Raw genomic sequence first — 25,837 nt, forward strand, 5'->3', positions numbered from 1 at the left:
GGCTTGCCTACACAACCATCTAGTTCATGGCAAACTGGAGAATGACTCTACCCTGCACTAGCCTGCTGTGAACTAACTGTCCATGTGCACCTTGCTGACGCACATTAACGAACTGTCAACGTGCTTTGATCCAAGTCCTCTTTGAAAAAGGACTCAGTCAAGCCACACATTAACAAATTGTTAAAGGTGCGTTAGCAGACGGCACATGGACAGTTACTTCATGGCAGGCTGCTGCAGGATAGATTCACACCCCAGCTTGTCGTGAACTAAATGGTCACATAGACAAGCCCTTAGACGTCTCAGTTCAAGTCTATTTTTGCTGCCTGTGGGCCCTGTCTGTAACTCAAAGGATAGTCTAATTTTGCACTGCCCAACACCAGAATAAAATGGCGTTGTCAAAACCATACATCCAAAGAGCGCATCATTAGCATAATAGCAGATATAACCTTTATCAAGGAGAACTTATGCTGCCTTATCAGAGGCAGACAAACTCAGTCATCTAATCAAGCCATCTCCAACACTCGTGATCCCAGCTACACTGCTGTATTTATGCTGATTAACTGACAATATTTGATCCAACACAGTCATTTTACTTCACTGTATTGTTTAACTAGAGTCTCAAATTTAAGTGAAAGGACTTATCCTGCTCAGGGATGATACAGTCGCACCTCGTAGGTTTAAACGTCTCACTACTTGAGGTCCATATGTCTAGTGGTTAAAGCAGTGGGAAGAGTCAGACCCCCTGGACTCCACCCCCAGCTATGTTATTAGCTCACTGTTTGACTTTTGGAAAGTAGCTTGTGGGTAGGAAAGCTTATCCACAGCAATTTGAAGTGCATACATTTCTTTAACGGGCATGAATTACATCTTCCTGTAAGCAATAAGAGCTATAAAGATCACAAATAGCTTTAACTGACACTTGTTATATGCTGAAGCATGGCAAAACATTCATAAGAATAACCAGCAGTTATAAGGCCCTTCATAGCTTCAAAGCACTGCACAAACAATTCTAGCTATACTGTGATATCAGCATTAGAGTCAAAACTGATCTGGTCACTCAAGCTGATAGCAATTTGTATCTAAGTGACTTCCCAGACATCTGAAGTCCATGCTGGCAATGTTTGAAGACTCTCCAGTCAGAGAAGACCTAACTATTACACACACACACACACCTTTCGCTCTTCATGCCACTCTGCTGCTGTGCTCTTCCCAATGATGATCCAAATGAAAGGATCAGCAGCAGGTAGCTGGTACTTCCTGCAGCATCCCAAGCATATTATAACTGGAACAAACTCTATTCTCACAGTACAGCCAGCCTGTTGTTGCATTTCACGTAGTTTGCATTCATTCATTGATACTGATTAGAAATGGGTTTGAATCAAAACCTTGGATCTGAACAATTTTGAAAACTGAGATTTGAATTGTAAACTCCCCTAGTCTGAATATTTACAAATGGCCTCTCTCTTTACAATGGGACTGACCCAGTTTGGAGTATCCATCTCTGAAATGCTTTGCCTGAAACCCCAGCTCTATCATGGATGCTGTAGGTTTTTATATTTATTTTTCTGGGTTTGCTTGTCTATTACAAGATCTAGACCATTTGATCTTAACAGAACCCCCAACCACCAATCCACACACAAATAAATCAAACTCTTCAACCCTTATTCCAAAACAGCAGCTAGCTACAAATATCAGAGAATTTAGTGGCTTCTTCACATTTCCCATCACATAACATATAACTGCACAGTTTAAATGCCCTCTTTCCCCCTCTACCCTACCCCAAATCAACTAGCTGTTAAAAGAAACTGACCTTAACTAGAAGATGCTTCAAATATTTATCCATGGTTAATTTATTCCTGGAAACTCATCCCCCAAGACAGAACTGGCATATCCAGTTCCATCAAGATGGCAAGTCAGGGCAGACATCAGATCCACACAGCCCCCGACTTCCTAACCTCAACTGGGAGCCACTCACCAGACAAACACTCCGGTCATCCAACTCAGGGCAGTGGCTTCCCGTTTTAGGCTCAGCCGTGTTACTTCTCCCTCTGCTTGTATGTAAGCGAACAAACATAACTGTTGGAGCTGAGGCGTGTGGAAGGCTGGACGCCCACTTGGCACAATGGGGCACTAACGACAATTTCATGCAAGGTTTCCTCTGCATCTCAAAGACAATTACCCTTAATTCCCTTGATCCCCCACCAGGCTCTTAAGCAAAAATGTAAATATGTTAATGACCATAACAACCACCAGACTTGAGGCACATGTCTTTCCCACCCACTGCAAGCTCTCTTATTAATTATGATTATTATTATGAACTCGTCATAAAGTTAAGCAGCAAGACTGCTTGGAAAAGGAAGCAGCTGGAAACTTTGTTTTAAAGGTGGTGGTGGCGGGTGGGGGGCGGGGAGGGTGTTAAATTAAACCTCAGACTGTTCTGCCTCTTTAATTAAAGGCACATCAGCCACGACTGAGTGCACAAATAGGGTGGGGGGTCAGAGACGTGCTGCTGTTAAACAATGCACTGATATCTTGGGAAATTGCAGACATTAACACAGCCCAGGCTGCTGCTCCTTTCCCAACTCCAAGGATCTCATTTGAATGAGGTTGATGGATGGCTCAGCAGCCAATGGCAAATACTTATCATGGACCAGAGCAGCCGTGGGAGTCATAGACCGAAAGGAGCTTGAGCAGGAAATCCCTTTCTGGCTTTGGGGTGACAGATCTATCTTAGGCACACAGAATTTACTGCATCCTGTGGTTTCCCCAGTTATGGTGACATTATCTCAGCATGGAGAGAGGAGATCAACCCTGAGGGACACCCTCATTTCTGGGGAGACTATAGTCCTTGCAACCAGGACTCCTGACTCTAGTCCCAAATCCGCTGTTAACTTGGAAGAAGTCACTTAAAAAAATTTGTGCCTCAGTTTCCCCCAACAGTAAAATGGAAATGACAATCCATTCTTATCTTTCAAGGGCGTGGGGCTAATTTATAGGGGGGGGTCTGATTCTCATTTATATCACGGCCCCTGTATATTTTCCCTGGCAGTGGAAAGAGGCCTTAAAAGTGGGAGTATGTCACATTTGAATCCCCTTCTGGCTAAGGTGATTTACACCCATTCTTTGAACCTTAAGCTGATGGATCAGGGTAAAGGGGCCTTAGCAAACATGAGAATCGTGGCCTGTGTGTTTGTAGAGTATTTTGGGATCACTGGATGAAAGGTACATATGCAAATCCTTAAATAAAATGGTGATGCCTTCTTCTTATCCCAGCCCTGACCCACTCTTGTCTCACGGAAATCCCTGTGCAGGGCAGGTCCTGTCTGCATAGTTCCCCCTCACTGCTAAGGGAAGCAAACCTCGTCAAGAACAAGAAACCCACACACACTTCATGTGCCTCTTCCTCTCCTGGTGCTCCAGTTGCATTTCCCTCCATCTGACTCTCCGCCCTGGCTTCCCCATTTCCTCCATGTGCTTTTGATGCTTTTCCTTCTGTCTCTTTCTCCTCATCCTCTTCAGCCCACTCCTGACAGCTCTCCTTTGTCTCTTTAACCCAAGGGCCAATTTATTCCTCTTCCTATCACACCCCTCCCTGTTCCTGGAACAGCCTCCCACACTCCTTAAAATCCACCCGTTCCAGTGGTTATTCCAGAGCACGTGCCATTCTATGGCTCCTGTATGCCACATACCCATAGCATCTGCGCTGTAACCTGCCCACTTGTGCTCTTCCATTATGGAGTAGAATCGGAACCAAAATCCTGGATCCAATCACCACTGAAACTAAGGAAACTCGGATCCTCACCCAAGCTTCATGGCTCAGGCCAATGCTATTAAACAGCACTTGCTGACGAAGGGTAGGTTTCTGCTGGAGGTGTAATTTCCAGCTCGGGCAGACATACCTGCACTAGCTCTGATCAAGCTAGCTCACTAAAACCAGAAGCATGGCTTCTGTAGCGCCAGCCGTAGAATGGGCTATGCTCTCAGACAGGATTGTAGTGGGGTCAGTTAGCCCACTGCACCACCACAGCTACACTGCTATTTTTAGTACCGTAGCTCAATCAGAGCTAGTGTGGGTATGTCCACCCGAGCTGGAAGTAACAACTTCAGCCCCAGTGCAGATATACGCAAGAGCTTTTGTGAAGCGCCCAGATCCTGCAGCAATGAGAAGTAGCTAGGCAGACAGGTACACTTATGCCATTAGAGCACTGATTTCACATAAGCAATCCCTCTTTAGGAAATTTATGAGACAGGCAAAGAAACGCTTCCCAAAATAGCTGTAGGTCCCACTACGTTGACATCCCTAGCTTTCACCAGCCTCCAAAATTCATGCTGCTACTCCGCTTGAGCTCACACAGTATTTTATTATCTCGCACACAGTGGTAAAATATGCAGCATTAGCTGCTTTGATAAAGATTAAAGGACTGATCAGGCAGCAGATCAAATCCCATCTAATAAACCAAAGGCGAGAGCAAAAGCAGAAGCTGTTGTAACAAAACTTTGCCCGCAACTATCTTCCCAAGGGCCTAGAGAAACTGCTCTCACTTCTGACAGCGGGAGGACAATGGCATATGGAGATTAAGCTGGTCCAGGAGGGAGGAAGGTGGGATGTTGCAAAATTTGCTGTGAGATAACTCCACACACACACCCAATCCACTCCACACAAAATTAATAGAGTCACCTAAACCCAGTCCTTGAAAACTATACACACAGTGACGCATTAGTGCGGTATCCGCTAAGATGTTCTCTCATTCTCTCTCACTGTAAATAATGAATTTAACCCATCACCACACAGACAACATCAAGTGATTAAGTGCTGTCCTGGTGTACTTTCAGTCTGCTTTAGATTGCTTTGCCCTGAGGTGAACCTTAAGGCTAGAAACCGGCTCTCAAAAGCCAGATAACATCCAAGTGCCCTGGTAATCCCCTCACTAAATCATTGGGCAGGCCCGCTCCAACTCCTGACAGAAGGCTGCAGAGAAGCTGCCATGCTGAACATTTGGTGTGACCCAGTTCAGAGGGCCTTCTGGGCAGAGAACTGTTTGAATAGCAGCGCTGCTTTCCTGGCAGAGGGCAGATTTTGGGAAGCGCATGGCAATGGCCCAGTATAGGGCTAAATGGTGCTCTGCACGCACCATGAAGCAAAAGGGACATGGAGGTTGCCGCAGGGGCTTGTTGGTTGAATCTTTCCCATTCCTTTTCCTCCAATGCCATGATAACTTGGCTCGGAGGGATTACTGTCTAGACAGCCAGCAGGGGGAGGCAAAACAAGATCAACGTCTGCTCTTGTTTGTTTTCTTTGCTCTCTTGACGTTCCCACCTGCTGAAACCTCACTTGAAAGCTTTTTGTTAGCACTGTCCACAAGCGCAACAATGTAGTTCACGCACAGCCACACGTTCTTCCATAGTACGCCACCACCCAGTGCTTGATAGCTAATCGGAGAGGGAAAATGGCATTGAGGTTCAGGCCTGGGACCCAGAGATCTGGGTTACGTTCCTCGTACTGCCACAGATTTCTGGAGGGACCTTGGGCAAGTCACTCAGCCTCTCTGTGCCTCTGTTTCCCCATCTGTAAAATTGAGGTAATACTTATGTCCCTGCCAGGGCACCTGTGAAGCTTAGTTCATTTAGGTTTGTAAAGTGTTTTCAGGTCCTTGAAAGGAAGGTGATCTACAACTGCAAAGTATGAGAAATGGGCAAAAATCCCTCAAGTTCAGAATGGTGGGAGAACATAAACAGAGCTGGGCCTTCTCTCCCAGGGAGAGAGGGGGTGATTTGGGCTTTTACAGACAAAGCCCAGTCAGTCAGGTGTCCAAAATCAAAACCAGGGTGGCTTGGAGCTAAGGTCCCACTGATTTGAATTAGAGACGGGCCCAAACTGGATCCCTGTCCCGCACCACACTTAGTGGAAGTTCAGATCCAGGTCCACGTTGTAGCTGGCCCAAATCTATAATAGGCTGAAGTGAAACCTGGGATTCAACCCCCCTTGATTTTTAGGGATGTACTGATCCAGATCAGATCTTGGCAGTGTAGGGCGTCATTATAACATGCCAAATTGGAACCCTGAAACCAAACGCCTCAAAACTTTGGAACCAAAAGGGATATGAATCCAAACTTTGCCCTTCAGGCTCATTTCCAATCTGAGCCCCTTTCCCACCCCTTCCTCAGCCAGTTGGGATCTTGCTGCAAGGGAGAGTAGGGTGTGATGTCAAGAGACACCCCGTAGATTTGCTGAATTTGAGCCCACCCTTTCTAATCATTTGGAATCACGATGATCAGCTTACAAGAACCATCCTTGTTTTCTCCTGCTCAGGTTATTGGCAGCACTGCAAGCAGCATTTCAGAAGGGTTCAGCCTGCAATCCCACATTTCCCCATCTCATTTAGCGTTACAGCCACATGGGACAAAATTATACCCAACACACTGCCCTGATGACTGTGGAGCTGAAGAGGCTCTGCAAAAAGGATCCAGGGTAAGTAAAGGCTGCCCCATTACCAGCAAAGTGAGATGCAGCTTTTAAAGCGAGACAGACAAACCTAAATGACAGAAAGCGAGACATATTAGCAATGAGCCTGCAAGAATGGCATGAGCTGCTGCTAGTCACCCTGTTGAAGGATGTGTTTATAGACTGAGCCCTCCACAGATCCGCTTTTTCCCCTTCCATTATTAATGTAAGTGCATTAAGACTAATGGAAAAAGGGCCGAGGGCCAAAGCAGAGGAATGATTTTATTTCTGAGATAGAAACATAATTTTGAATCTTGCAGTATCAGGTGCGTGGCACATTTTGCCAGGTAACAATCTTCAGAGGTAACAAGGGTCCTAGTGATAAGGGGAGGTGATGTGGTCCAGTGGCTAGGGTAACCAGACAGTCAGTAGACCTGGATTCTAATCCAAGCTCTGCCACTAATTTGCTGTGTGACCTTAGGTTCAGTCACTTCACCTCCATTTCCCCTCCCACACTTTGCCGGTCTTGTCTACTGAGAATGCACGTTCTCTGGGGCAGGAACGATCTCCTACTATGTGTTGCTAGAACAATGGGGCCGTGATTTGGGTGGGGATTTCTAGGTGCTACAGTAACATAAAAATATAGAGATTATTTTCAATCAGGAATTGGATTGAAAAGAGGGATGTTGAGAATCAGGGAAAGAGAACAACATTCTCCTACTTTAATGGACCTCTTGCATATTTCATAAATCGTAAGAAGATAGGAATTAGCAGGCTGGATCGGACCCAAAGTCCATCTAAACCCATATCTACAGCTGGGCAGGAAACGGTTTTCCCATCCTGCAAAAGTGTTCAAGATTTCTAAAATTTTCCCATTTATTGTGAGACAAACCAGAGAACTTTTGAAGTTTTTCCATGAACAAAGAGAGACCACCTCCCCTACCCCACTTACTCCCAAAATAGCCAATAGCCCAGTGGCTAGAGCGCTCAGCTGGGATATGAGACGTGAGAGAATAACTTGGGATATAAATGTTGAAGGATTTTTAAAAATCTTTTTAGGTTTCCGGCCTTAGCAACATGGTGTGGCAATGAGTTCCACAGTCTAATTAAAATCAAACCTACTTCTCCCATATACAGGCTATGGGTCAAATATAAAAAAAAACCTGAGCACTGGAGAGGTACTTAAAACTACCAGATATTTGATAGCCACACTAAATACTGTGACCTACTAATGTTAATCATACTTTGCACCTCTGTAGCAGCTTTTCATCGGAGGAGCTCAACATGCTTTATATTAACATTAGCTAGGTCTCTCAATACCCCTGTAAGGCAGGTGAGGGAGATACAGGGAAACCACTTCACCTATAGCTGAAGGGCAGTCACCTTTGGGGTGGAATGCATTTACAACCGGTACACAACTCTAATATGCACAGAGTAAGCACTGGGGTTTTGATACAATCACAGCTGCAAGTGCTAGCATAGCGTACTAGGGAATTTTACAAAAATATTCACAGTGGTGCTAAAACCAGTTGTTGGAGAACTAATGTAGACAAGGCTCCTATAGCCAGATCCCTTCCTATGATCAGGTTAGTTAAACCTGCACTAATGGGGAGGGTTTTTCATTTTGTTTACTATTCCCTCTTGAAGACAGGGCTTCCTGTTGCTATCACTGGTTGGCTGAATCATTGCTGGAATATGGATACTAGTTTTTCTAGCATAAACAAAGCCAAAGATAGCAGCTGAATTCTTTTCACGGAGATAATAGTTTTGGTCCATTACTAGCTAGATATGGTAGAACTGTCAATAACAAGGCAGAGGTGTTCAGTAAATATTTCTGTTCTGCATTTGGGAACATGCCGGATGATGTATTCTTGTCATATGATGATGAAACATTTTCCATTTCAACAGGAACACCAGAGGATGTCAGACAGAAACTACCTAAGTTAGACATTTTCAGTCCTCTGAGACTTCCCCAGTGTTCCAAGACTTACTGAAAATCAACATTAACTGTCAAGAAATCTTATCAGCCACCTCTTGTTAAACACTTGGATGTAGAGTTATCCAGACTGCTCCCTTCTGGCCTTGGAATCAATGAATGTATGAAACAAAGAAAAAACAAAAGCAACGAACAGGCCTAGTTTCTAAAAACACCTGTCTTTTCACAGGTTTGTAACAACAAGGTCCCATCCACACTGGGTAACATGGTGAGTACCAAAGCCCACAGTGACTCATATTAAGCAGCACTATTTGCTTGGGAAGCATGCTCAATATACAGTGACTTCCCATCAGGCACTGCTCAGTCACAGGGTCCTAAACTGCCCATGAAGCTCCTGATAGAAACTTCTCTGCTGTCCAAGACACATGGAAATAAACAGTGTAATGCAAACCTCAGTGAGGGAAGACTTGGGTGCAGCATAACTCCACAGATGTATTCAAAACTGAGCTGCTGAGATGAAGTCTTCTCCAAGCGCGTGAGGAGCCGGGGATGACAACACTGATATTTAACACTTGTGAGTGAACATTCATGGCTTGCAGCGCCCTAGGGTAATCACTGGGGTTACTGCCATAATACAGAGACAGGTGGCTAGAAGCTGTCTTGCGACTGGCTGCTGCTCTTGGAGATGCCTTAAGAATAACCCTTGGCAAGCCACTTTGTACAGACCTAAGGAGCAGCATTGTGGTGCTTGTTCCCTCTCAATGGCTTCCATGTCAAACATGTTTTAGTTTAAAATTCTAAGAGACTTGTCCAAGTGCCGGCATTACAAATCCAAAGGAGGCTCAGAAACTCAAGCTGTGTTTTTGGCTTTTAACAACAGGTGCTTTAGTCTAGTGGTCTGAGCAAAGGACTAAAAGTCATTCCATTTCCTGATCCCAGTCTCACTGCAGGACTGGAGAAGAGCCTCTCTGAGCCTTAGTTTGTCAAACAGATGTAACCCTTGCCTTCCAAACTCACACAGCTGTTGTGAGGATCTAAATAAATTTGCAAAGTGCATCAGAGATCTTTCTATGAGCGAACCTCTACAGAAACATTAAAGGTAAATCTTTATTATTTAATAAAGACTCTGCAAGAAAAATGCAACTGGAATGCGTTAAAGCAAACTAAATCCAGCTCACTCTCTTGCAGATGTACTGGCTTTCCGTTACCACCCATAGGAAAAAACAAACAAAAACAAACCCTCTGTTGACAAAGGAAAGTAGGTTTTTTTGTGTGGCCTTTTCATCATTATTTTACTGAGTGATTTCTTTATTTAACCACTACTCTGAATGTGGTGTTATTTGTACTACAGTAACATGCGGAGTCCCAACCCACATCAGGGCTCCACAGTGCTAGGCACTGTACAAATGCATACTGTACGAAAATGAGCTGAATTCAGCTGCACTGTCTAGTACATCATTAGCAAAACTGCCACTTAATTTCTCCTGCAGACTATTACTGACAATGCAAATCAATATTAACAATAATCATATTTTACACAGAGTGACTTATCTGAGGATCTCAAAACACTTTGATATTTGTAAAGTAATCTCACAGGATTCCCAGGTTGCAGCCTGGGAGCGTGGGACCATTGTGCCCCCTTAACTCTCTCCAGCCTGGCCTGTCTCTCACAATGCCTTGCTAGTGACCAGCAGCAAACCCCTCCAGGTGCTGTGATCACTCAGCACAACAGCAGATGGAGCCTCACACGCAGCTATATTGCATGAATGCTCCCAGAGCCACTCATGAATCACACGAAGAAAGGCACCAGTGCCAAATCCCCCCAGCTCCCAGCACTGTACTCCGGAATATACAGTCTTGCACTGCTCAAGATGGGCAGTGCAAATGTATTAATTGGTTCACCACTTCATCAATGGAAAGTGGATATACACTAGCCTTTGCAAACCTGAACAGATTACCAAACACTTCAGGCAAACTCACTGGTAAAGATAAACAGTAAAACAAATGTATTGACTACAAAAGATAGATTTAAAGTGATTATAAGTGACAGGCAAAAAGTCAGAGTTAGTTACCAAAATAAAATATAAGCATGCAATCTAAACTCTCAACCCTATTAGATTGGGCAACATCTAGATTAAGCAGTTTCTCTCACCCCACTGGATATTGCAGTCCTTAATATACAGGTTTGTCCCTTAAACCTGAGCCAGCCTTGTCTGTTGGAGTCTTGGAGTCTTCAGTCTTCTTCTTAATGTCTTGGTTGCTTGCATCATAGGTGGGGGCAGGAGAAAGGCCAAGCATGTGGCCCCTGTGTTCTGTTTTATACCCTCAGTCCCATGTGCTTGGGGAACACAAGTCCAGCCATATCTCCAGGCAAGATTGAGCAATTCCCCTGGTGTAGCCTCATGCAGGTGAGTCATTGTATTGTAGTTCCCTTGCTGGACAATGGCTGTTGATGGGTTGTTTGACACCCCGCCCAGGCATTGGTTACTTTCCTTGCTGTTGCCTCTGGGGAGCTAATATCTGGCTGATTCCCCAACTTACAGCACGTTTTAGTGACCACCATACAACACAATTCTCATAACTTCATATGCATTAATGATGTACATATATGGATAGAGAAATGACTTTCAGCAGATCATAACCTTTCCCCGATACCTCACACGGCCTGCTTTATATGCAAGATCACAATTATATATACAGATGAGGAATATGGGAGTTACAAGATGCTCCCCCAAGGTATAGAATGTCACAGGGTGTTCTGAGGCAAAGCAAGATCCCTATTTTACTGATGAAGAAACTGAGGCACAGAAGGTAACATTTCCAAAATGCGTAAATGGTTCAGGAGCTTAAGTCCTTGTTGTAAAAGCCCCATTGAAAACCAACGGCTCCTAAGTCACTTGTCTACACAGCAAGTTACTGTGCAACAAGCCAGGATGTGAGCGTACACATACTAACTAGCCACCCGGCAATGTCCCATGTGGACACTGCTACCAAGCACTGAAAGTCCCGGAGCGCGGCTTGCCTTACTACTACCTGAAAGCGTAGCACACCAAGCAGTAACATGCCACATAAACAAGCCCAGCTCCATGTTCCATCCTTTCAGCATAAGACCATCAGAAAATGCGCGGGTGGGTCCCAGGCTGAGCTTGTAATGCAGCTACAGACCTCATTTTTTAGTTGTATAGTCCACATTCAGCGTGGCTGTTCATGGAGCCACCCTTACAGACCCACTTGGCTTGACTGTAAGGAGCCCTTGAAACATTTTTGCCTGCTTTAAAATAATTTTAAAATAGGTCATCAAGGGGAATCAGCCACCAGTGTGTGTTGAAGATTCCTTCCAAAAGCTTTGCCCACGATGGCAAGAATTCCTTATCACCCACTGATGGGAGCAGCTGCACATATTTTAATTGCATTTTCCCCCAACAATAAGCTTTTGTTTTGCCAACTGAATCCTCTCTCTTATGAAGATCCAAAACTTTTTTTCCTTTAACCCTGCCTGCACTAGTAATTTCTTCCTCTTTTGTTGCCTGTAATGAATTCTTCATATTGACACGGAAAACGACAACACTTGCTGAGGTTTAAAAGAGGCTCAGCTCCTCTAACACCTGCTGGCCTGTGTCTTCTGCCACTCTAAATGCTCCCCATTTCCCTGAATGGACTGGGCTGAACAGCCTCCCCATCGGAGGCAGAAGTGCTTTGATCAACACATGGCAAGGAAATCTCGGTGACAGTCAAGAAAGCACACATCCCAGTCAGTTGTCATGACATGTTACAACAAAGATTCACAGAGCCAGCTCCCTTGGTAGAATTAGACCAGAGTAACATTACACAATGCTGACGTCAGGAAGCGTTGGGAGGTCCCATTCACAAAGTGCGTGGGATCTTTAAATGATCACAAGTGGTCAGCGCGGCTGTTCTGAGTCTCATCTGAAAGCAACACAGCGCCTCCTATCACCAGGCTGGGGTGGTGGGTTAGTGCCAAGTTGGAATTAAGAGCTACTGACTGATTCACCAATGGTATTTCCTGAATATCACCTTCACTCTCATTCAAGTCCTGAGCTGGCCTGATCCAACTTTGCTTTCAGGTGGTCTGGGTGAAGGCTATTATAGGAAGGATATGGAAGAACGGAGACGATACAGGTGATGGCAACAGTTAAAGGAGAGAGACAGTTATGTGAAGGCCTTAGGAGAGGTAGAATTACATTCTTTAGTAATGGGAAATTAGAGCAGACACTGAATCATACCTTAGAACTGCCCAAGAAGTTGAAACAGCCTAAAACAAGAGATCATAAACAGAAGCAGGAAAAGACAGGATAGAAGGAAACAAAGAACTGGGAATGAAAAGGAAGGCAGGCCCCAGTAGCTTTGTATTAGCGAATTGCAGTATGCTTCCTATTCGCTGCATTCCCCTGGCAGACAGCCCACACATCTACACATTTGTGGAGGAGGGGAAATCTTTCAGCCTTCTGAGTAAAAGATATTGAGCCAAATCATCCTGGTGCAGCTCTAGTGGGCCACTGTTGGGGATGGGTTGGGCCCCCCAATTGGAGCAGTTTTCAGCACAGTATCCTCACTGACCACCTCCATCAACCATTGCTTGTGGAAGGAAGATTGTAAGGCACAAAGGGTGGGCGGGGTACTAGCGGAGAAAGAGAAGACCCCCTTGATTGACCAAAAAGAATGCAGAGATGAATGGAGCAAAGGAAAGCAGAGATGTGAACAAGCAGGGGGGAGATGAATGGTACCGAAGGCAAGAAAGTGTTATATGGGGCAGAAAGCAAAAGGAGACGTGAATGGGAAAGAGCTAAAGATGTTGCTTGAATGAAAGAATAAGGAGGTAAATGAGGTGGACAGAAAGCAGAATGGTACAAAGTGCAACTGCAGAGACAGAATGGCCTCCCACATCACTTGACAAGCCCTTATAAAGAGTGATGAGTGACACAGCACGAACTTTAATCAAGGAGAAAGAAAAGCACCCCAGAGCAGACAGTGTTACCATCTTACATCCCCTTCTAATCCCTTCACATGCGGCACCTTCTCTGCTCCCAGTCCACCGAGTTCTCAAGAACTCTGAGCAACTCAATCAGCAGCAGGCGGATGCCAGACACGTGAAAACACATCCCCCCCAGGGGATGCTCAACAAAACCGAGTGGAGGAAAAACAAAAGGCCAAAACGCCACAAGAATTAAAAGCTGTGGCTCAAGAGCAGTGGCTCAAGCCAGCCTGGCAGGAGGCAACCAGCATTTGAAAGTGAAGTAACATTTTTAACATGAGACATGGTTTGAATTTTACATGGTATCACTTCGCACCGTCTTCATCTGTAGAGCTCAGAGCTGGACCATCACACCCATTTCACAGGGGTGAACCAAGGCAATAGGATACATTTACAAAGGGGAAAAAACAAGCAAAAAAAACATGGCAGTGAGTTTCAGAGCCTGGGTCAACTGACTCAGGCTTACACTACAGGCCTGAAAATAGCCATGTAGCTGTTTAGGCTCATGTTGAAGCCCCAGCGTGAGACTTTCCCCCCATACATAGGGCCAGGATTGCATATACAAAGAGGTAACTGGAGGATCTGTGAGTGAAGCATGAGATGGGGAGCCAGGAGATCTGGAATCTGTTCCCAGCTCCGTCAGTGACTAACCGCATGATCCTGGGACAAGTCTCGTATCTTTTCTGAGCCTCACTTCCCCACCTGTAAGATGATGATGACACCTCCCATATGGGGCAGCTGTGAAGCTTAACTAATTAATGTTTGTCAAGTGCTTTAAGATGTTCCTATTTCTTAATATTAATTATTGACTTAATTTAACATTTGGCGATCACGTCTGACATGCTTGGAAATGTATTTAGGTGCCACGCTGGATATCACAGGGGCACAGAAGGCTACAACAGAACACAGCATTCAGAAGCAAATGCAATCCAGAGAGAACTGGACTGAATCTCATGGCAGTTCCCCGTTCTGCCTTTTCAGCATCTCTATCACCTTGTGGAAGTCAAACATACACCAGGGTTTTTAAGAGCAAGTGTAAGGTGCCTGTCCGTGCCGTTGCTCAAGAAGCGGCTTTTCTTCCCGCATACCTGATGTTTCTTGTGCTGAACAAATACTATAAATACAGACTATATTTAAAAGCACATCACAACAACAGCACAAAACCAAGCAATATATATAAAAGCAATGATTTATCTGAGAGAAGAAACCAGGTTAGGGAAAAAAAAAAAAAGAAAATAAACTAGACAAGACAGAGAATTTAAAGACCTCAGCGGGGAACACGAGTTAGATTAGGGACTTGGGTGTAATCAACCCCGTGTGTTTATGCCAGAGGTCTTTGGCATGCACTGTACTTTGAAATAACTAATTATGCTCTTTACAAACATTATTTAATCAATGCTCCCAACACCTGTGAGCTAGGGAAAAAGCAGTCTGCTTGTAAAGATGGGGAAACTGAGGCAAAGAGGTTAAGTAATTTGCCCAAACACAGAGGGAGGATTAGACGAGCGTTCCAGCAGAAGTCAGAGACCTGTTAGCTAACTATTTGCTTATACTTTCCCTCTGCTTGCTGAGCAGCTCTGGGTGTGCACAGCAGCTTAACAGGAAAGGATATAAAACAAAATGCCAAATAACGGGCCAAGTGGAAGGAAAGTCCTATGGAGGAGCTAAAAGAGATTAAAGCCAAAAATGCCACTGGGAAATTATACCATGTTTGGAGACATTTTAAAGGTATCCACAGGAAGCAAGAAATGTTCTCCATGTCACAGGGATTATAATAGAGAAATAGCAGGAAGAGGAAACAATCAAGGAACATGAGGGCCTGTAAGAAACTCCTGAAGGGCCGCGCTGCAGAAACCGACAAGCTTGAACATTGCAACTTCACAAGACAGATGAGCACACAAAGAATCATAATTGCAAATACAACCGCTTCTTGCTCTTCCATCTGCCAGCCTGGGCATACGCATAGCATGTTACATATGGAGTGGGGGGAGAGAGAGAAGATGAATTATTCTTGGCTCACTGCAGGGAGCTATAGCTGTGCATCTGCCATCAGTGTTTGTGAGACTTTTGGGGCTAATGCTGAAACGTATCTGGTCAAGAGAACGTACCCCACTTTCTAAACACCTTTCCAGCTTTGAATGAGGCTTGCACTCAATTTTCACCCAACCCTCTCTTCTTCTTTAGTACCTGTCCACAAGCAGGCTGGAGGGATCGATTAATAATGAGGAAAGGTTAAAAAAAATACTAAATATGCATGGCTGTGTTAAGTGGCGACTCACGGCAGGGAACAGAACAGTCTATGAGTATCTGAGGGGAGCAAAAGCCAAGGAAGGAGAGGAATTATTCAGATGGGCCACCTAAGAGCAAAGGGATGAAATCAAGAAAGGGACTTAAGTTCAGTATCAGGACAAACTTCCTGACAATGAGACACGTCCCAAGGGAAACAATGCAAGCCCCATCACCTGGGAATGGACACACATTACAAAGGTACCTGATGGAACAATCCTATACCAGCCGGATGTACTTGCTGATCTAATAGGCCTTTCCTTCCATCTTTAGCTTCTAGGAAACATGCACTATGTTAGACTGTCAGACAGGGGCTGCTGTTACAGTGGATCAGATGCACCTGTCAAGAGGACAGCATGTGCCAGGTCTGTAGTCTGGCCCCTTTATGCATCACCCCTGGGAAGCCGACCTCCTTCCCATTCCCAAATCTAGGTGTCCCACATAGGAAGGCAGAGGCATGGCCACACCACATACCACAGGCCGGTTAATCTTCTTATGCAAATAAGTAGAGGATAATCAAGACGGTTTCAATGAGTTCTTGACAATGTTTGGCTTTGTGAGTATAGCGGCAAACACTGACTGAGCTGCTTTCTGAGCATGGAGAATAAGAGGAGGGAAAAGGGAAAGATGAGCACTCAGCTTCTGAGAGGAATCACAGGAAAGTGAATTCTGCTTTAACTCTAGGTTGCTCGTACAAAAATAAATGCCACAGACCCAAAGAGCAAGCAGATGCTGTAGCAGTGGCAGTGGACTGGGAAACCTAAATGGAGTCCTACTTGTGAAAACTTAGCATCCTGGAAGCATCCCCTTCACTGGAAGAAGAAAGATGGCCATCAAATCCCCTGTGGCAGCTAACTGTCCAAGTCCTGGATGCATCTAGCCATCAGGTTGTCTGATAAAACTTGTTTCTTGAGAAGTGTCTCTTTTACAGATGGTTGAGACTCACTAATTTTGGACCCAAACTTTCACAAAGTTCAGGTATGTTTGGACTTGGGGCTGGCCCATAACATTAATCAACATTTCAGATTTGGACCTGAACTTCCCTGAAGCTTTGGTGTGTTTAGATATGGTGCTCTGGTCTGAGCACAGCTCTTGTTAATGCTCTTTCACTACAAGATTCAAAGATGTCCTTTGGAACTGATCATTCGGACCGTTGCCTCATACTTCACTCTTCACCCCACAAACATTGCAGTATGGAGAAGAGTTTACTAATGGTTCAGTAACATTTGCCTCAGAAACACAGTTGACAGGACTCAGATGCCCAGCCAGAGCTCTCACGGATGCTAACGATGAGATTGTGCATGAATCTGTGGGCAGAAATCAGTCCTGAAATCATGCCGCAAACGTGACATGACATTCTGATTGGAGAGATGTGACCACAGGGAGCTGAGCTGAGGGAAGGGGGAAAATAAGGAAAGGAACCAAAGTGAGAAAGAGAAGATAGGATGGGAAGGAGGAAGGAGAAATGAAAGTGGCAGAGAACATGAGAAAACAGAGGTGAGGAGGAAACTGAACTAGGAAGGGACCTACTCAGTGTGGTACTCTGGACCTTCCACTGGTAGACAACAAGCAGTCCAGTGGCACCTTAAAGACTAACAGATTTATTTGTGCACAAGCTTTTGTGGGTAAAAAACCCACTTATTCAGATGCATGTGGGTTCTACTGGTAGGTGAGCCACGTATCAAGGTTGATGAGCCTGATGCAGCCGTGGCTAACAGAGCCAGATCTTTCAACCTGGGCAGTGGAGACCCATGCTTTAAGATCCAGAAGTCCCAGGTTCAGGCCCCACAGCTAACCCCCCCTTGAGGCGCAATATTACAGAACAAAGAAAAAGGGAACTAGCCAGAAACAGCACCAAACTGTCAGTCACACACAAAACACTGCCTTCCAGGAAAGCCAGTTTCAGCATCAGGAAGGGGCAGAAATAGCAAAGGACAACTGATCACCTGCTTCTACCTAAGAAATATTTTTTCTCTGTGAAAGTCTGAGGGGAAAAAAGATACAGGGATATCCTCCTCCCTTCTAAGCAGGGATGGGGCAGCAGTTGCAGGTGATGATTCTATACAATCTAGAAAGCAGAGCTGGGCAAGAAATCCATATGTATTTTCATAAAAGAAACTTCCAATAAAACAATTTAGTTCAAAATGTCTTGTGGAAAATTGTAATGTTTCAATAAAACATTCAATAAAAAATTTAAAGTGTTGGTTTCATTTCAAAATTTAAATTTTTGTTTTGTTTTGTGCAAACCAAAAAAAAATAATTTTTTTTTCAATTCACAATGAAACAAGTTTTCATTTCATTTAAAAAAAAATTTTGGAGGGTGGGGGAATGTTGAAAAAACGAAAACCTTTTTGAAATCGAACTATTTTGCTGAATATTTAAATGTTTAGAGGAAAATTCATTTATTTAATGAAAAAAGCGTGTTGGAAAAATTTCAGACAACTCTACTACAGGAGGCAGCATGGGGTAATGACCAGAGCACTGGACTGGGACTCACGACACCTGAATTCTATTCCCTTTTCTGCCATTGGACTGCTGGGTGACCCTGGGCAAGTCATTTTGCCGCCCTGTGCCTCAGCTTCCCCATACATAAAATGAGGATAACAACACTGCTCCTCCTTTGTCAAGCCCTTTGAGGTCTATGGATGAAAGAGCTAGAGGTTATTATTCCTAGAAAGGGAGGTTTGCAAAATTCACAGCAAGATTTCATAAACAGCATGCACAGGGTCTAGGATGCACCAATCCTCGTGATAGCACAAAGAGCCTGGTCCAACTGGAAAGACCTGCAACCAAGACCTCTCGGTGCTGATTATAGCATGCACTAGCCTTTAACCTGAGTCCTGCCACCCACGACGGAAGCCCTCGGGCTTGGGCTTCGGCCCTGGGCCCCAGCAAGTCTAAGCCAGCCCTGGCAACCCCATTAAAATGGGGTTGCAACCCACTTTGGGGTTCTGACCCACAGTTTGAGAACTGCTGCCTAATCTATGGGTTCCCTCTGCTCTGACCGAGCTGTAAGAAAGGAAAGTGCATAGGAAAGGCTATTACAGGCTTTACTGGTGAGTGAGCTGTGACAGCCTCCTAACTCACAGGGTATTTCTAGCAGCATTTCAGGATCACTGGCCAAGAGAAGCAGCCCTGCAATGCGGGCAGAGAACTCAGGAGCATCAGGCTGCTCTTGGGGGAATCACGCTGAAATCCAGAACTCAGGGGGCTGGGGCTGTACACATAGCAAACCTCCCTGTGTCGGAGAAGGCTTTGATTGGGGTTTTGCCCCAGAAGCCGACAGCATCATCCGAGGTGCCAAATGAAGGAGGAGGAGGAGTGGGATTTACATATTTTATTGGTGCTGCCAGAGTGGTCCATGGCTGAAAGACTGTGGCCACCCTCTGTTCCCCAGCCCCAGGGATGTTCCCCCTCACACTGGTAATCATTAACTGGAGCTGTGGGTGGACAATGTAAAACCCTTCATCTGGAGAAATGATAGATGGTCTCTGGGGTGAATCTGGAGTGGCTGCATCTGGCAGAGTAACTCCCCATTGTGTCACTCCCCTGCGCCAGACTCGGAGTGCTCTGGCCCTATGAATTTCATATGCATGCTGTGCTTTGTTGTACTCTCAGGGGCCAATGCAGCAGCTCTAAAAGGAGCCTAAAAAACAAAGCAAAAACCTCCCCCTAAATCCGGTCATGCAAACAAGGCCCTTCCCACCCACCACCACAGGGGATGAATGGAGACAGATTGAAAAGCCCCACCCTCCCCTGCCCGGTGGTCTTCTTGTCTTGAGACCTTCCCCACATAAACACGACCCCACAACAATTCAGACAGGGAACATAATGTGCCAGAGTCAACTTTCCCAGCCCTCTGCGACAAGCTGGGGAAGGGAGGGGTTAAAAGGATTTCATGATGAAAAATAGACCATAAACAGGGAGGGTTGCCCTCAGACAGAGCAAAGGGGGAATGGAGAGTCAGCAAGGGGATCACAACAACAAATCAGATTTTAATTTCCAGGCATTCAGGCCCAGAGGCCGCTGGCGGCCTGAACAAAGATACAAAAAAAAATAAAAAATTAAGAAAGCTATAGGGGAAGATTTACAAAAGTGCCTATAGACCAGATCCTCAAAGGGATTAAAGCACCTAAATCCTACTGAAATCAATGAGAGTTAGTTAGCATCTAATTACCTTTAAGGATCTGGGCCCAAGTGATTTAGGAGCATAAGCCCTTTGGAAAAGAAATGAGACTTGTGCTCCTAAAATTCCTTAGGTGCATTTGAAAATTTGTCCTTACCATCAAAGCAAACTTGATTGAGTAACAGAGGCTGGTGCAAGTCCATTTGATGGTGATACCTCATCAAGGACTTGGTTTCCTTTGGGCTTTCAAGTCTGAGGCAGGTTAGAGCTGAAATTTTGTTTTGGTCCCTTCAGAGAGGTGTGTCAGTTGTGAAGCCCTGATTGTGGAACCAAACTTCCTCAGGGTTCTGGGGTGCTCAGATCAGGCCCAGAGCTGGTTAGAACAAGCTCAAGTGCAACACCGAAGAGACTTGACATCAGGAAAAGCTGATTGGTGTTTTAGCTTGAGTTTCCATCCAAAGCCATAAATCAGCCCCAGAACTTGGCTGGCCCAGGTTCACCGGAAGGTTTGTGAGCTGCAGAGAACATGGTCCTGCTTTGTGAAAAAAACAGAAACCAGGCAGATTGTGACTGGAGGGGAGGGTTGTATTACTAATGTGCAACACCCTCCAACCCTGTTATGGGTGGGGCTAGAACCTTTATCATCAAATCTACCACTCTTGAGCTAAAGGAATAACTCCACTGTTTGGTAGCAGTTGTAAGCTCTTAACCTCTTTGTAGTGCTGCCGGTAGGAGACATGACATACAGCCAATTTGTTATAAATAGTTTATAGAAGCTCTAGTAACAAACAGCAGCACCATGCCTAGAAAGTCTCCCAGTGGTGGTGTTCCTCTCAATAGGGCTTAGAGAACTTGTATGTACAAGCAAACTAGTTTAGTGTAAAATGTGGGAGAACACAATAATCAGAGCCTGCTCTCTGCAGTCCCGTCATCAGCCTCTCGTCCTAAGCGCCACCTTTCGAGAAAGGATGACCTTTGATCACTGTAGCCCCACACCCTACCTTCGTGTAACAACAGTAGCTGCCCCATGCACCAATAGCCAGTGACCAAGCCAAGCTACCAACAGTAACGGAAGAGGCAAGATGGCAAGTCTGAGTGATTCTACAAAACCCAGGGACTATGCTATGCATTCTTGAGTGCCATCTACTGGCATTTTCACTATTTCCACAGACACAGGTGCAGAGCACTCCTGTGACACAAACCCAGGCAGCTGGTCTGATGTCCCCCCTCTACTAAAAAAACATTTTAGCCTTGCCCGGGGAATGCCGATGCAGAGTTCATTCTGTGAACTAGCCATTTATGAAGTTCTTGGCTGAAGGAGGAAGCCACACCAAAGTCCCAAAGTTACTGACTGGGCTACACAGTAGGTGCTCCACCATCTTAAGCAAAAAATACTTTTCCTGGCAGGGAATGATGGGATGTTTGGAGCTAAGGAAATAGGCCGAGAAAAAGGAAATTCCTCGGTTCCCCATAGGACTGTGGTAGTTGTAAGAGACCTTTAGATCGGAGAGGCTGGTTTAGGAAGAATAGGGGAGAAGACAAGGAGGCAGGAGTTCTGAGCTCTGTTCTGACATTAACTCACTTTGTGGCATTGGGTAAATATCCCATTGAAAGACTAGAAATACTCAAGAATACCTTGTACCTATGTAGTAGCTAAGATTTCACCCTTCTTTGCCTCAGCTTCCACATGAGTAAAATTAGAACAATCACAGGGCTAAATTAGATTATATAAAGTGCTCTGACGTCCTCAAATGAAATTTTCAGTCCAAGTGCAGGGAATTACAGCCCTCAGATAGAGGATTTGTCAGGTATAAAATTGACACTGTCCTGACTTAAGCCAAAAGGTCACCGTCCTGACTAGAGGATCCAAATCCAAGCCCATACATACCCCATGTATGTAAGGCATTTGTCTTGTAGAAATGAGCAGGAAATCCATGAGAATCACTGTTGCCAAGCAAAGCATTGTATTAAAGATGAACCATGACATGTCAGGGGCTCATATTTGATGCCCACATATCAGGGAAGTGGGCTTCAGGCAAGCACATTTAAAATACTTGTTAATTCCCTTTGGATTTAGCCATTCAACCCTATGAATGATGGAAGCTGCTCTTTCCCCCAGGATCTGTACTGTACACCTCATGAAATCCTGTAAAGCCAGGAAAAGGCGGGGAAAGCTACAGTAAAGGGCTATCGTGCTCAACAGGCACAGGAACCACCGAAGGAGCTAATTACCGCCCATTAAGGAAATGGCTTCTCAGCTCGTACTGTTGAAGCACTCTGATATGGGCATGGTATCATTCGCAGCCTATTTATCCTCGTCCTCTGCACTTGATAAAAACACAACTCTCGCCAGCATTTGCACCCTGTTAACCAACCTGTGAGCCAAGTTATTATTATCCCCACTCCACTCATGAGCAAACCAGTCAGCGGAGTTAAGTGACTTGGCCAAGGCCACATATGGTCACTTGCAGGGACGAGTTTAGGATGAAGGGGACCAGTCTCCAAGACTTGCGCTCAATCCCCTAATCTAAACTTGTCTGCTTGGCCTGCCCAGGATCACAGAGGGTATGTCTACCCTGCAATTAAATACCCTCAGCTGGCCCAAGTCAGCTGACACAAGCCAGCAGCAGGTATTTAATTACAGCAGACACCCTCAGTCTGTAGCACAGCAGGGAAAAGAACTGACCGCTGACTCCTCCCATAATCCTTGCTCTATGTATTCGAAAATGACACTTCTGCCACCTAGTGTCAGTTCCAGAACTGCAATAGTTATAGAACTAGCCTTAGGACAGCAAAAGACGGGGTGTGGGGGCGAGGGGAGAAGAGGCAGAGTTCTACTAAAGGCATGTAGTTGAGGCTTGGCCTGACATCAGTAATTAACACATGGAGGGAGGCGTCATTTTGAAGATAGAATTAGGGAAGTAAATGAATCATCAGGTTGAAAATAGAATGTTTGGGCAAACTGAAATAAGCAAATAGGTCAGTCGGCTAAGACAGAACGTCTGAGCCAACTAAGATCAGAGGGAGAACACTATTTACTATGAACTAACTAACAAGGGACAAGGAAAGTAGAGACAGGTTTCAGAACAACAGCCGTGTTAGTCTGTATTCGCAAAAAGAAAAGGAGGACTTGTGGCACCTTAGAGACTAACCAATTTATTTGAGCATAAGCTTTCGTGAGCTACAGCTCACATCCGATGAAGTGAGCTGTAGCTCACAAAAGCTTATGCTCAAATAAATTGGTTAGTCTCTAAGGTGCCACAAGTCCTCCTTTTCTTTTTGGAAAGTAGAGAGGAGATAAAGAGGAAGTCAAATCATGGACACTGCATGCTGCATAGGGATTGGTTCCTGCAAAGTAACCAAGCCAATCCAAAAATGTGTGATGCAATGTATAGTGAATGCAATCAGATGTGTAATGCATATAAAGGGAGAAGGTTTCTGTGCACCTTTGGAGCTGTGATGCACCCTGCATCCATCCCCCCCGCGTTTGAGTCTGATCCGCTCAGCGTAGCATTGCTGTATTTAGATACTTGAGTGATGAAGGCTGGAGCTGAACTGAGTTCTTGGGAAAGAGGTCTCGGAGGGAATCCCAACAAGGCAGTCACCTTTCCTCCCCCCACCCCACCCCAAAAATTATTAACAGTGAAATATTGTAATTAATAACTCTTAACACTGCATACTACAGCCGGGCTTGAAAGCCAAAAGCTGAGGTACAGCGTAGCGTCAGTGTAACAAACATACAAATAATACCCACGCACATATCTAGCGCCTTCCATCTAGAGGTTTCGAAGAACTGTACAAAGGAGGGTCAGTGTCATTACCCCGTTTTACAGATTAACAAAACACAACTAAGGTGCCGAAAGAATGGCAGAGCTGAGACTAGAACTCCCAGCTCCAAACCTATGTCCTATCCACTGGGATGCAATGTCGTCATCTGAGAGATACTATTGGCAGACTACATTCTGCTCTTTATATTATAGCAGGCTGGATTTAATAGTCTAATAGGTCTTCTCCTCCCCAACTATATTCTGATCCCATAGAATACAATGCAGTTTAATACAGAAAACCCTCTACAACTGCAGATCTCTGCCTCAGGACTGCTCGCCATTTGTAGGGTTGCCAGCCCTCCAAGATTGTCCTGGAGTGTCCAGGAATTAAAGATTAATCTTGAATTAAAGATTATGTCATGTGATGAAACCTCCAGAAATACATCCAACCAAAACTGGCAACCCTAACCATTCGTTGTATGCAGGCATGCACCATATCACAGAAGAGTCTAGGAAGAGCCACTCCAATCATGAGCCAGATTAACCAGAATAACAGCAACCAATGGTTCTTGTGCATCATGGCTGGCAAACTCCCTCCACCATGACAGCATCAGTCCCCGTCAATCCACTGAGTTTCAATCCTCCAAAGAATGATTCCAGCAGCACTACACTCAGCAGCAATCCCTCAAGCCAGGAGCTGACAATTTATGACAGCAAAGAGGAGATGGGTGACTTTTCCTGGAGAGGCACGGCCAGGATCTGCTCATCACTGAACTTGCAGGTTGCCTGAGAGGGACAGAACACCTTGTTTGGGCCGCATAGCCAGCAAGACATTTACCTTGACTGCCCGTCTATTGAAGATAGACCCTGTACAGTAAATGGACGTGACAGTAAGTCGATTTCACCCACAGAGAAGGAGATATAGGACAATGTCCATGTCTGTCTCACTAAATAGGAACTAGCCCCTGCCACAAGAATTACCCTGGGGACTTGAAACTTGTAGAGTCACACACGATGGACCAGAAGCAATACCCAAATTTAGGGACTGGAACATTTGACCTGAATCCGGAGGATTCCCAACATTGGAAACAGTTGGGATTTGATTTTGATTCAGCCCAACAGTACAAGTTTTTGTTGCAAATGGAATGGCCCTGGGCCATCAGCATCAGCAGGGATTGAACCCAGGTCCTTCAGCAGCACATCACAGCCCACTCCCACCTCATAGAATATCAGGGTTGGAAGGGACCTCAGGAGGTCATCTAGTCCAACCCCCTGTTCAAAGCAGGACCAATCCCCAATTTTTGCCCCGATCCCTAAATGGCCCCTCAAGGATTGAACTCACAACCCTGGGTTTAGGAGGCCAATGCTTAAACCACTGAGCTATGTTCAAACACGTTCAAAGCACGTTATATAAATTGATATATGCCCAGATACAGAGTTTTGGGATGGGCCCACTCTTTACACACCGTGTGTGCCTTTTCCTTGACTTTCCTATGCCAAACATTTCATTGTATATATCATTCTTCATTGCGGCAAACCAGGCAAGTGTAACGGTCTAGTCTATCTAAGAGACATTCCACTCCTGCCCTATCACATATAAAAATTAATTATACTTTACATTAGCCTTTACTAAGGCAGTGAAAATTATATTGCCGTTTTAATGGACCAGGCCTGATCACTACAGGTATAACCTCTAATACCTCACTGAGGAAGCAGCTAAAGTAAAAATGACTTTGGAAACATCATGCTGGGTTTTGGGAGTCATTAAGCAGGGGCGTGCAGGTGGCAAGGAGGGAAGAGGGCAAATTAAGCTTTCAGGGAAAAGCCTTTTAGGGTCTGAGATGCTCCACTCTAAGACCACCTGCATATCACCAACTGTCTCATTGTTTCTTTGTACTCCTGCCCTCCCAGCTTCTACATCTGCCCATTGTCTATTGTCTTATACTTGGACTGTAGCTCCTTGGGGCATCTTTTTGTTCTGTGTTTGTACAGCATAAGGTGGCCCTACATCCATGACTAGGGTTCCTAGGCACTATAATACATAAACAACAACAATAAATGGCTTCCCAGCCCTACATTTGCCTCCCTGCCCCCATGCACCCAAAGCTAAAAGCCTAGATGCACTGAAGGAAGTACCCCTCCTCTTCCATGCAGATGCTGCATATGCTGGCTGCTGCCTGCAGAGTCACTGGGCCGCCCCCAGAGCACCCAAGTCTGTTTATTTTCCATCTGCTGCATGCCCAAACTGGCGCTAATTGATTCCAGGAGGATTTAGTTTAGTGGGTCA

At 45.1% G+C, this 25,837-nt stretch overlaps 1 protein-coding gene across 5 annotated transcripts in view; it reads right to left on the bottom strand.

Moving 5' to 3' along the window:
* RHBDL3 (rhomboid like 3) overlaps positions 1-25,837 on the bottom strand; it is a 132,130-nt gene that overhangs the window by 71,809 nt on the left and 34,484 nt on the right. For 3 of the 5 annotated variants that reach the window (XR_012154757.2, XM_073310418.2, XM_073310416.2), the window contains exon 1: positions 1,976-2,168. The exons of 1 other annotated variant lie outside the window; for it this stretch is intronic. Coding sequence is in view for 3 of the 4 variants with exons in the window: in XM_073310418.2 (XP_073166519.1) it covers positions 1,976-2,164 (189 nt within the window). In the remaining variant the exon portion in view is untranslated. One more of the 5 variants, XM_073310420.2, reaches the window with a different exon arrangement.

The sequence above is a fragment of the Lepidochelys kempii genome, chromosome 14, assembly GCF_965140285.1.
Source record: "Lepidochelys kempii isolate rLepKem1 chromosome 14, rLepKem1.hap1, whole genome shotgun sequence".
Lineage (NCBI taxonomy): Eukaryota > Metazoa > Chordata > Testudines > Cheloniidae > Lepidochelys > Lepidochelys kempii.